General features: G+C 44.8%; 3 protein-coding genes across 4 annotated transcripts in view; 2 read left to right on the plus strand and 1 right to left on the minus strand.

Moving 5' to 3' along the window:
• mcrip1 (MAPK regulated corepressor interacting protein 1) overlaps nucleotides 1-2,747 on the plus strand; it is an 8,811-nt gene extending 6,064 nt beyond the window's left edge. For both annotated transcript variants that reach the window (XM_042083181.1, XM_042083180.1), the window contains exon 5: nucleotides 1,452-2,747. In XM_042083181.1, coding sequence (XP_041939115.1) covers nucleotides 1,452-1,516 — 65 coding nt within the window. In that variant the 3' untranslated portion in view covers nucleotides 1,517-2,747. The remainder of the gene's footprint in view (nucleotides 1-1,451) is intronic.
• Nucleotides 1-12,382, minus strand: part of LOC121700216 — a 1,725,899-nt gene that overhangs the window by 1,026,840 nt on the left and 686,677 nt on the right.
• alyref (Aly/REF export factor) lies at nucleotides 7,402-12,032 on the plus strand. Its single transcript, XM_042083158.1, has 6 exons — nucleotides 7,402-7,754; nucleotides 9,337-9,483; nucleotides 10,114-10,261; nucleotides 10,566-10,629; nucleotides 10,894-11,080; nucleotides 11,697-12,032. Exons 1-6 carry the CDS (start codon nucleotides 7,512-7,514, stop codon nucleotides 11,709-11,711), a joined length of 804 nt encoding a protein of 267 aa, XP_041939092.1. The 5' UTR covers nucleotides 7,402-7,511; the 3' UTR covers nucleotides 11,712-12,032.

Raw genomic sequence — 12,382 nt, forward strand, 5'->3', positions numbered from 1 at the left:
CAGGACTAGCCTTAAAAGTTTATTCAAAGGTCAGACGTGATGGATGATGATAAATTGGTAACGTCTGAAGCCTCAGATGTCCGGTCAACTCCACCACCACCAGATAAAAAGCAGAAGTGTCGGGCGTAGGCCTATCTGTCGGAATCAGTGACATTGGAAGTGGAGTTGCGGGGGGTGCGGTCGCTCCAAGACACTGTCATTCTCCGTGTAGCCTACACTGGACATGCAAAGTGTTCTTTACCCAAAGCATACAGTAGGCCTATGCGTTCTCTGTCTATGATCTGCAGGGTTAGGGCCTCCTCGACGAGGCGATTACTGGTCCGCGGATAATTTCTGGCACAATTAAACAGTAGCCTATTATTGAACCGCGGCCGAAAGAATAGGAAACATTTCTTAATTTATTGTTATCAAATAAAGAGGCATAGCATTAGGGGGTAGTGGTGTGAGCGCTCATTCTTGTGTGTGCGCATCTGTGCAAGTTAAACAGTCACCACTGGAGATAACATGGGTAGCAGCAACAAACAACGTAGCCTTTTTAAAACAACGAACGAAGCGGACTCTTGCTGTCCATGAAAACATACATACTGGCTAGATCTTGTTAGGCATGTTTAAGTTGTTAGGCATGTTTAAGTTAGGCTAATGAACATGTTGCATTCTATACAGCCTGATTATGTCATTCTTTAAGCTACATAGCCTGTCTCCAGTTTTCCTCAATTTGACTAATTAAGAAGGGATAATAGGATATTTGACCAGCATATCATCAAAATGTCCGGAAAACGAAACCTCTTTTTTTCATGGTGTAGGACAATGACTTCGTTGGCAACAATATTAAACCAACCAACAATATAAATTATTAAGAAGAGCTATTTTATGAGTTAAATTGAAACAAAATTATACTGGCTTTTATTTGTCTGAATCTGAGGCCCAGCTATAAATAGAATCCCGGCAGTAATTTGAGGATTTAAGTATGCACGTGTGTTTCACAACTTGTGCATTTGAGAGCACTCTCTCAAGGCTGTAGACGATAATGTTTCATGTAGGGTTCATGTCAGTTAATATAAATTAACATTTAAAAACATGTTCAATTATATAATTTTTTTCATATATAAGTCGCACCTGACTATAAGTCGCAGGACCAGCCAAACTGAAAAAAAGTGCGACTTATAGTCCGGAAAATACGGTATATATATATGTATGTATGTATGTGCTCAGTAGTCTGACTAGTTGTGTATATATCTATCTATGTGCTCAGTAGTCTGACTAGTTGTGTATATATCTATCTATGTGCTCAGTAGTCTGACTAGTTGTGTATATATCTATCTATGTGCTCAGTAGTCTGACTAGTTGTGTATATATCTATCTATGTGCTCAGTAGTCTGACTAGTTGTGTATATATCTATCTATGTGCTCAGTAGTCTGACTATCCGTGTTTGCTTCTGTTCTCCTTCCAGCGTTCACACCAGTTGATCTGAGTGATCTCAAGAAACGCAACACACAGGACGCAAAGAAGTCTTAGTGGTCCTGACGCTGTCCTTCTGCGAAGAGCAGCTTTAAGGCTTTTTTATTTCCTTCCGCTCTCGCTCTCGCTCTCCTCCTCTTCCTCCTCCTCCTCCCTCCTGGGAAGCTTCATCCTCCTGTAGTCGTCTGTCGGCCAATCAGGTGTTGGCACTGGGCCGAGATTCAGCCAGAACCACCCATCACCCCCCCTCCTCCTCCATTATCATCATCATCATCATCATCATCATTGTCCCCGTCATCTGGCGAAGGTCTGGCTGCTCAGGACGACTACTGTTTTTCAACTACTCTACCCTGCTCCTACAGCCCCTGACACACACACACACACACACACACACACACACACACACACACACAAAGACACAAAGACACAAATACACACATGCATATAGACACATTTACAAATACATTCACATATGAAAAGATTCCCTTAGGTATATATACATTCTCCTATATAACATACAGATGCGTACATATACACACGTAAACACACATACATACATACACACACACACACCCACCCTTTCCGCTGTTGTGTGTATATGTCCAGACACACGCCTCCCGTGTTGGGTGTGTGTGGAGCGGGAGCGAGAGAGGAATCTGGAACTCTGCCTGCTGGGACTTAACGCTGTTTCCTCCGAGTCTTTTTTTATTTTCTTCCGGATACTTCCATTTGCCATTCTTCAGGCTTTTTTTTTTTTTTGGTTGCTGCTGGTTGTTTTTTTTTTTTTGTTTATTTTTTTTTTTGTGCTTTTTTTTTCCCTTCTCTGCTTGATTTCTTTCTTTTTTGATATTGGACTGATGCTGACTTGTAGAGAAACAGTGCAGACATTCAGCCGGAAGAAGGTCCTCAAGAGCAGACTTTTGCATCACATGAAAAAAAAACCCTGCAGTCTTGAACCACAAACTGTTTCATTTTTGATTGACACACGTTACCGTGGGGACTGTGCCGAAGGGCGGACCTATTTCTCTTTATTATTGTTGTATTTTTTTTTTTTCAAGGAAGGTAGTTTGATAGATCAAGGATAAAAAAAAAAATATATAGGAATTTCAGATAGTTACAGGCAAGTTTGGAAAGCCAAATATTTTTAGTAAAGGTACCTACATTTTTAATTATATTTGAAACCTTTAAAGACTTTCGTTTAAGAAAAAAAAAAGAAAAACACCCTCCCCCTCCCATAACCCAACCCCAACGTTGAAACAGAATTTGAAATAAAGTGACTTTTAAGGTATTAACCTGTCAGCTTCAGTTGCTTTGTTTTGCACTTGTCACATACTCACCTGTGACCTTGGGTAATCTGCATACCTACCTGTGACCTTGGGTAACCTGCATACCCACCTGGTGGACCTTGGGTAACCTGCATTGTGTTTACTGCATGGTCCAGTCCTCGGCTCAAACCCGCAAACTTGCAGCACGACGGACAGACGGACGGGTTTCAAACCCCATGGGGGCTGATGTCTGCTTGCATATCTCTTAAAGTGTCAAGATGGAGGTTTAGATAGGATTCTGTGGATGTAGGTATGGAGTGTATGGAAGTCATCACCCTCAGGTGTCCCTGTCACCGGCTTCTGTGACTTCCATGTTCTGTTTGTCACCTTAAGGTGGGGATCACATTGGCAAGCGGCAAGCGTAACACAACTCCGACCATAATAAGTTCTATCGTCTATCTAGGTTCTAAGTAACGCAAACGGTTTGCCTAAAAACTGACAATTGAAAATGCTCACGTTGCGCTTTGAAAATTGAATCAAGTTCAACGCTCAGCTTGTTCAACGCTAGCGCTGCCGCCGTTTCGCTGCTGAACCATAGAGAACAGTAGGAAACCTGCCGCTGATCAGTGATCCCCGCCTAAACCCCAACATTTCTCATATACATTAGCCATAAGCTAACGCATAACGGCTGCCGCCATTTCGCTGCCGAACCATAAAGAACAGTAGGAAACCTGCCGCTGGTCCGCTGCCGAACCATAAAGAACAGTAGGAAACCTGCCGCTGGTCCGTGTGATCCCTGCCTAAACCCCAACAGCTCTAGTTCATTCAGCTTCTGCGCCTTTGGAGCAGTTTATCTACCATTTGCATTAACTATCATTTTCTGGACTAAATGTTGGTGTGGGTTCAGCACTTTGATTAGCTGTAGCATTTATGTGACTTGGTGAAGAGAGGTGTGTACCGTAAAGAGTCATCTGTGTTTCGACAGCCAATTCCTTCACAATGAGCCTTAGGCCAGGTCACTTGTCAGAAGGCGGAAAGATTGTGACTGTCGTTTTTTGTTGTTGTTATTTTGCAAGCAGGGCATCATTGAGAAAAGTGCTCTTACAGTACGTCTTGTGTTGTGTTTGTATAAGTAAGTATAATACTCTTTTGATCCTGTGAGGGAAATTTGGTTATCCCAATCCATGAATTAGTGAAACGCACTCAGCACACAGTGAGATGAAGCACACTCTAATCCCGGCTCAGTGAGCTGCCTGCAACAACAGCGGCGCTCGGGGAGCAGTGAGGGGTTAGGTGCCTTGTTCAAGTGCACATCAGCCGTGCCTACTGGTCGGGGTTCGAACCGGGATCGAGACCAAATTTCCCTCACGGGATCAAAAGAGTATATATATACTTATTCTACTCTGAGTTAACTTACCCAGGTTTGCTATTAAACCGCGTACTTGGAATACCCCCAAGGTCACTCCTGTCAGAGTGCGGGGACAGACTGGTTTCCGTGGTTACCGTGCAGATTGCCCCACCAAGTGATTTTCTTTCCCTTCAGCTGGGGAGCGTAGAACATCCTAACAAAACATTTTGTTCCGCAGCAATTTAAGGTTCTAAAATTCCATATTGAATTCAGTGAACCCAGAGCCTTTAAAGATATTCAGTGAACCCAGGTATTCTTTAGAATACTCATTTTCCAACATTCTGTTACACAGGTGTGATGCTACCTGTGCTGAAGGGCTAACCTGTTTAACAGGTCGGTCCTGGTCTTCAGTAGCTACACCCACAGCAGGACTGGGACATGCACAGTCACAGCCAACAGGATTCATAAGAACTGCTGAGCATAGGAATGTTTCTGAGTTAAGTGACTAACATGGATTTTGTTACAATTTCAGTATAATCTATTGTTATACAATTTTATTATAACTAGTGTTGGTTTTGACACAATTTTAGTATATTTTTTGTATAAAAATAATCTAGTTTCTTCCCTTTGATGTACAGCCAATGATATTGACGAAAAGTTATCGATATTTGAATCCACATGCCAAATTCAGATTCCAAACCTCCTGTGCCCCGTCATTCTCAGGAATGTGCATATTGGCTGGGACTTGTTTGCAGTTGAGTCATAGCCTCTCTGTTTCTTATTTACAAACACAGCTTTGAGAACGTAGGCACGTGTACACATGTGCAAGGTAGAGGTGAAGCATATTCACTGATAAGAGTATTTAAATAGATTAGATTCACTGATAAGAGTATTTAAATAGATTTCCTGGCACATTTACGGACACTTCAGGGGGGTATTCCAAGTAAGTGGTTTAGTGACAAACCTAGGTAAGTTAACTCCGAGTAAGTGGTACACCTCCTACAACAACAGCTAGGTTCTCAAGTGTTATAAGAATGAAGCCATACAGCTCATCTATTAGGAGGTTTACCACTCAATCTAAGTTAATTTACCCAGGTTTGTCACTAAACAACGTTGGAATGCCCCCCAGGGCTGAGACCGTGACTGGACATGTGAAGAGAAGATGGACAGTTCAAGCAGTCCTACTGGACAGGGTTTTACTCGTCATCGGTTACAACCATCCCATTCCTGATGGTAATATGAGATCCAGCTGATAATCTAATCAAACGTCAATGAGAATTGACATACACATTGTCACGTGTAAATGACGGAAGTGTGAAGTGTCTTGTTGACACCCCTGGGTAGACTTTGACAACTTGCTCTTCCAAAGCTGAATGAGGTTCTGTTTGCATTTGGATTGACACCCGTCACACAAGTTGCACCAAACATTGTCGCAGGTGTTTTCTTCCATTCCAATTGATGTTGTCTCGCATCATTGTTAAGTGATGTCATTGTTAAAAACGACTGTTATTTATTTGTCTCTTGATCAAATCATAGACACAGCATTATTAATCATCCTAATGTTCAGATCCTCAGAAGTCAGAATGCTCGAATGCAGTCACACACAGTGAGGTGAAGCACACACTAATCCCGGCACAGTGAGCTGCCTGCATCAACAGCGGTGCTCGGGGAGCAGTGAGGGGTTAGGTGCCTTGCTCAAGGGCACTTCAGCCGTTCCTACTGGTCGGGGTTCAAACCGGCAACCCTCCGGTTTCAAGTCTGAAGCACTAACCAGTAGGCCACGGCTGCCCAAAGAAAGTAGAAGTACAAAGTATTTCGAGGCCAGGTGAGGTGACAACCCCCTCCCTTCGCTTTGCTTTTAATGAAAAAGAAAGCTATTAAGGGTCGGAACTTTGGAGAAGCTATTAAGGGTCCGTTTATGCCACCTGGGAATGATTCCCACATGAAGTGACGGGAATTATGACGTTTTCACTGGGAAAAAGGGTTTTCCAATGCCCATGATCACACCACACCGTAGGCTACGTTCATGGAGCACCTTAAAACTCGGTGCCTATACGTCATCATACACAATGTCTTGAACTGACTGACGGAACAAAGGTATGGCTGCCATTCATTTTTCACTGCTGCTTCCTTTTATAGGCCTATAATGAAGTTTATCCAACATGTTTAGAAAGGCAGCTACATCAAACTCCATAAACACACTTTGAAAGCCTAAACAAAAGTGCTATTCATTAAAAAGACGCCGTTGTATTTGTAATTTAATTCAGCTCCTTGCCACAGCCTACATAGGCCTTGGTGTGCTATGTCTTAGCTATATTTGCTAGGCCTTGTTAGTCTCTATGTCCTCATTCATTGCTCTGGGTGACATCAGGTCAGAAAATGTTGGGGTTGCGATTATCTAACATGCTGAAGGAAAACTGGCTTTTGTTTTCATTTGCACATTATTTTAGATCACTTTCTACTTAATGCTATAATGACAATGTAATGGAGTAAAAGTATAGGCCTACATTTAATTTTACAGTATTTAGTATCATTTCTATACCAGGGGTCGGCAACGTTTTCTCTTAAAAGGGCCATTTTGTTTTACCAGAAAAAAAATCTGTCTGGGGACCCAAATATATCGGAAGCATTTTAAAGAAATCAGTCAGTTTAAACATCTCCATCTTTATTACCCTCAGGCATATGGCATATTTGCCACACTCTGCTGTATTGTACAATATAATATTTTTTACAAACGATTAATGTTTTGGGACAGCTTGAGGCTTAACAACTTTATGAAATGGTTAGAAATATTTTATAACTTCTATTTTTAGAGAAAGCCAGAGAGCCACTACAGAGGAACTAAAGGGCCGCATGCATGTGGTTCTCAGGCCGCAGGTTGCCTACCCCTGCTGTTCCCCTGTTCTAGACCTACTGAGTTACTTTACTTCTCTGCTGTAGTGCTTGTGGAATAAGAGGCTTCCCAAGAGGTTTCTCAGGTCCTACTCATGTGTAAGCCTGCAATGAGTAAAACTTGTACACAATAAAAGGAAACTCTTAATATTCCTCCTGAACATGAAGTTTTGCTTCCTTGTGGTGATGTTGCATTTACCCGGACACAAATGGATTAAACAGGCATCAGTGGGAGCAAGGGACAATTTTGATATTGAGTAAATACACCCCTTTTGGTATTCATCCTATGAATTAAATTTGGCCGATAAACATGAATATAATTGCTCGAACATGCCTAGTGGCCAATTGTTTTCAGGTTGTTTTCTTCATTACGAAAAGCGGAAGTAAGCGTGACGTTGTAATCTCTGACGTAACCAGTGATTATAAAACACGAGCGAACCTCCATCTTTACTATTCATTGCGAGGTCAAGCATCGCGTGCGTGGACTTCGCTACCCGTTGTTTTATTTTCCTTTAACGGAAGGGGTTAGGGTCAGATAAGTCTCACAATGGCAGATAAGATGGATATGTCTTTAGATGATATCATCAAACAGAATAAGAGTCAGCGAGGGGGTGGCGGTCGCGGTGGAAGAGGTGGCCGCGGCCGGGGAGGTGCAGGCGGGGGTCGCGGTGGTGGCGTCGGGCGACTTGGAGGCTCCGGTGGCTTTGGAGGCCGAGGCGGTGGATCAGGCCCCATGAGGAGTCGACAGAACCTGAGCCGCGGTAGAGGCAGACCGACACCGTACAGCAGGGTATGAGAAAATACAGAAATTGGCTGAGAAAGAGGAAAAAGCCTTGGGCAGCTACAATTGCCTTGGTGAAGTCCTTTTTCTATAAGCTTGCTAGCAAACACGACGGCTAGCTTGCTAGTCAGCCGTTCTACATTGTCCTGGAGTTTCTCAGGAGTAGTATTGAGGCGAAGCTGTTAAATTGGCATTTAAGTTAAGGCGTTTAAATGCATAATGTTCTCTCTCCCTCAACCCTTTTGTCTTGAATCACCTTGCAAACAAATGAATTGGAGCGAATAGGCTAACGTTACCTCCTGGCAAGGGTTAGCCAGCTCAATGGCTACCTTTGCGTTGCAAGAGTCGGCGCCATTTTGGATGCATCTCTCTGCCACCGAATTGATTGTTTACGAGCACTAAATTTCTTCAAAACACAGCCCAGACGACTACCAGGAAGAGGATGAAGTTGGAAGATGGATCCTTTTTTTCCCCCCCTCTGTTATCAAAGAATGGCCTCTACCCCCGAGATGGCAGTCCTTTGTTTGGGAGGGGTTTCGCTAGCCAAACAAGCGGCGCCAAATTTGCTAGCGGCACCTAGCTGGCTAATGCTAGCGGCACCACAAAAGAGGCTTTCCGTGAACTTTACATCCCCTGGCCAAAGAATCTTCAACATTAAATTTAGCCATGTTATCACGACGGTCTACCAGTTAGCCCATTTCCACACGGGCTAGCTCCCCCAAAATGGCGTGATTTCAAAATGGACGCTCATCCTCTGTGTTGCCATAGCTCACAGAGCTAACTAGGCCAGCCCGGATGCCTTATCCTTTAGCCTCCACCATGGACACTAAACCACGGCGTATTTGGCTGACGGCGGACCTTCCTGGCTTGACATCCTCCGAGGAAGCGGCATTCTTTTCGACGAAGCCTGCGGTTCGACGAAATGGATTTGCCGTCTTCAGGAGTGGCTTTGGAGAGGCACCACGAGAGACCTCGGGGAATTGTTGGTGGCTAGCTAGCTAGCTGTGCTGCGGGCAGGGATATGTGTCACTAAAAAAGGGGTAACTGGTGCTACTGGCCCTTTGGCAGCTTCATGGACATTAGCAAATGATTTTGTTTCAGAAAGTTACCAATACATTTAGTTAGACACTAAAGACACTGTTAGCCTGTGCTTTATCTAAGAAAGGCCTAATGGGCTCCACATTTGTTGGGGGAGGGTGGTGTTCATTGTTAGGGGGAGAAGTCCCTAGTTAATGCCTTTGACTTGTTATACACCTCCACACTTCAGTGTTGTGAATGCATTTGATTGTTCAGTGTTAGACTGTAGTGTTACACCCAGTCTGTGATGCCACTGCTTTGTGTGCCTCTTGATACCAACGAGTCGTCCCTCCAGCGTTGGGGTCGGCAGGGCTGCGCTAAGTCCCACCCAGCCAGAGCGAGCGGTGTGGTGCGGTGCTACCCAGGTGTGGTGTGTGCGTGGAGCTCCCCGTGCCCTGCTTGCCCCAGCGCGCCCGTCCCCTGTCCCCTCTCCTCCCGGGGTGGACGGCCTCGCTGGTCGGCAGACAGAGGATCTGGCAGTCAGCAGGTGCGTTCTCTCTTTGGTGTGTTGCAGCCCAAGCAGCTCCCCGACAAGTGGCAGCACGACATGTTCGACAACGGCTTCAGCACCATGGGCGGCGGCGGCGGAGGAGGCGTGGAAACCGGCGGCAAGCTGCTCGTGTCCAACCTCGATTTCGGAGTGTCGGACGCAGACATCCAGGTAAAACTCACCTTGTGCTGATTGAGTTGGTTACGTTCAATCGAATTCCACCAGGGTTTCGGCTCATGTTTGGCTAAAATAGGTTCTTGGCTGGAGGGTTCACAGTGGTTCCATTAAGGGCTCACGTGTCTCTCTTTGATTAATTAACCAACCTATTATTGGGGACCTAAAATAGATCTTCAAGATTAGCCCAAACCATGCATCAGGATATAGCAATGGAGGTTTGAAACCATTACACAGATTCCCTCAGTATCTGTTCACTGCTGTCTGATTTGACCACCCAGTAGTAATTGGTGGACATACTCCTATACAGTTTGGTCATGGTCTCCAATTGGTTGAAACAAAAAATAAACTCACTTAAACTCTCTTTTTAATTGCTAAGAAAGCATGTCGCAAGACGGACGTGTTTCGGCCTATGCAGTCTTCAGCGTCTTGAAACGCATACTCCTAAAATTATAATACGTTTACAAGTTGTGTGTTTTGCCCTGCCACTTGACCCATATGCATGTGAAGTGAATGTTTCATGTGTGGAGGGACCAGGTCTACACACAATGCTGTGGGGTGTTAGTGGGACTTGAACACAATGCTGTGTGTGTGTGGCCGCTCTGACTTGTCTCTGCTCGCCTGCAGGAGCTGTTTGCGGAGTTCGGCACCCTGAAGAAAGCGGCGGTTCACTACGACCGGTCCGGCCGGAGCCTCGGCACAGCTGACGTCCACTTTGAGAGGAGAGCAGACGCCCTCAAAGCCATGAAGCAGTACAACGGCGTCCCCCTCGACGGTACGTAAACACAGGACCTCAGGTCAAGCCGGTTACGTTACCGGTAAAGACGCCATTGGAAGGGCTAGTACAAGCAAACTTCTCAAATTTAGGGTTTTTGTGAGGTTGTTCATTCCCCAAGTGATGGAGCAAGTAGATAAGTTCATCAGCTGTTAAACAGCATTTGATGAGCCTACATTTGTAGTGTTTCCTGTGATGTTTTTATGCAAAGGTAAATGTGATTGAAATGTCCGCTGATCTGATACAGCTGGGGAAACACCTGGTGGTAAACATGAGATGGTAATGAAACAAATGTCTCTTTCAGGACGGCCAATGAATATTCAGCTAGTCACATCACAGATCGACACACAGAGGCGACCTATGCAGGGGTAAGCACACACGCACACCCCTACACAATGTGTGATTGAGACAAAATCCTGACATATGCACTTATTTTACAACATTCTAAAAATGTTTCTTTTCTGCCAAAGCGCAATGCTACCCAGCTGTAGTCACCTGATGAGTGTGCTTAAGTGCTGTATGTTTATGTGTGTGATTAGCGTGCTAACCTGCTGTGTGTGTTATTAGCATGCTAACCTGCTGTATGTTTGTGTGATTAGTATGATAACCTGCTTGCTGTTTATGTGTTTCAGTCTGAACCGCGGCGGTGGCGGCATGAACAGAAGAGTCGGCGGCTTCGGCGGCATCCAGAGAGGTCGTGGTGGCCGAGGGGGAGGCGGAGCCAGGGGCCGGGGCAGAGGCGGCGGCAGAGGAGGCCAGAGCAAACAGCAGCTCTCCGCAGAGGAGCTGGACGCCCAGCTAGACGCCTACAACGCCAGGGTAAGAGACACACACACACACACGCAGCTAGACGCCTACAACGCCAGGGTAAGAGACACACACACACAGAGCTAGACGCCTACAATGCCAGGGTAAGAGACACACACAGAGACACACACACACAGCTAGAAGCCTACAATGCCAGGGTAAGACGCACACGGAGTCTGAGAATGCCAGGGTGAGTCACAAAGTGTACACCCAGCTAGTCGACTCAATCAGCTTGAGGGACTACGCCTTTAAACACACACTATGGCTTTAGTTTAGTCAGTATGGGGACTGCAGATAAGTGCTAGATTGATGCTGAATCTGGTGCCTTTACATGGCTCGCTTCCGTGAGCATGTACACTAAAGCGCGCGCGCGCACACACACCTGATGAGTACGCTAAAGTGCTTTATGTTTGTGTGATGCGTTTACGTGGTTCGCTTCCGTGAGCATGTTCACTAATATACATGCACAACTAATGTGCAAACCAATGTGACTAAGAATCTGGACCCAGTGTAGCTGTTTGAAGTGATGGAAGCTGAAATGCCAATCTGTTTCTAGTGGTTGTGTTTGCTGTGGAAGCTGCTAATGGCATGTTTGCCTCTTTCTGTTCTTTTGCCCTCCCCTGTGCAGATGGATACCACCTAAATGCCCAAAGTGCCCCTACCCTCACCGCTGACTGTCCAATCACGCGAGGGCCGTGGTCGTTGTGGAGACAGCAGTGGACAGTTTCGGAAGAGTTTTACACCTGATGTGTTTCAGATGTGATTTAAACTTGTGTATCGTTCTTTCTCCTTTTAAAATGCTCCAGAATGTTTTTTACCTCTTGTTTTTTTTTTTTTTTTTTCATTTTTCAAAAAAAAGATAGTGGACTTGGCTGTAGGATTTTAACGGGGGTTCTCCTTGTTGTATTGGTTTCTCCCACCCCCTTGTAGATCATTGAAATAAACCTACAGTTGCTTATAACCAGCCTGCCTCCATGCGTTTCTGTGGTTTATGTAACCGTTCATTGAGTCTTGGGTAATGGTGTACCGTGTCATTTTTGTTGTGTACTAACCGTTATTGTATAAGGTATTAACCTAATTAATGGTCAGCCCAGCTGGTCTTGTTAACATGAATGACTTTTTATTTATTTTTTTTGTATGTGCGATCACACCATGCATGTAGACTGGTACCAAGAGTTGTGGAACCTGGGGCCAGATTCACAAAGCCTTAAGACAAAAATACTTAAGTGGTGCTTATCTTAAGAACAAATTTAAGAAGTTTTGATATTCATGAATAAATTCTTATGATTTTTCTTAACTTTCTTCTTTAGATGT

Source organism: Alosa sapidissima, chromosome 24 (genome assembly GCF_018492685.1).
Source record: "Alosa sapidissima isolate fAloSap1 chromosome 24, fAloSap1.pri, whole genome shotgun sequence".
Classification (NCBI taxonomy): domain Eukaryota; kingdom Metazoa; phylum Chordata; class Actinopteri; order Clupeiformes; family Clupeidae; genus Alosa; species Alosa sapidissima.

What these genes read in the sequence shown, in the direction of transcription:
- alyref (XM_042083158.1), top strand. Translation starts at nt 7,512, where the DNA reads ATGGCAGATAAGATGGATATGTCTTTAGATGATATCATCAAACAGAAT. An exon ending in CAACGGCGTCCCCCTCGACG is followed by an intron (nt 10,262 to 10,565) that starts GTACGTAAACAC and finishes TGTCTCTTTCAG; the next exon opens with GACGGCCAATGAATATTCAG. An exon ending in CAGAGGCGACCTATGCAGGG is followed by an intron (nt 10,630 to 10,893) that starts GTAAGCACACAC and finishes TATGTGTTTCAG; the next exon opens with TCTGAACCGCGGCGGTGGCG.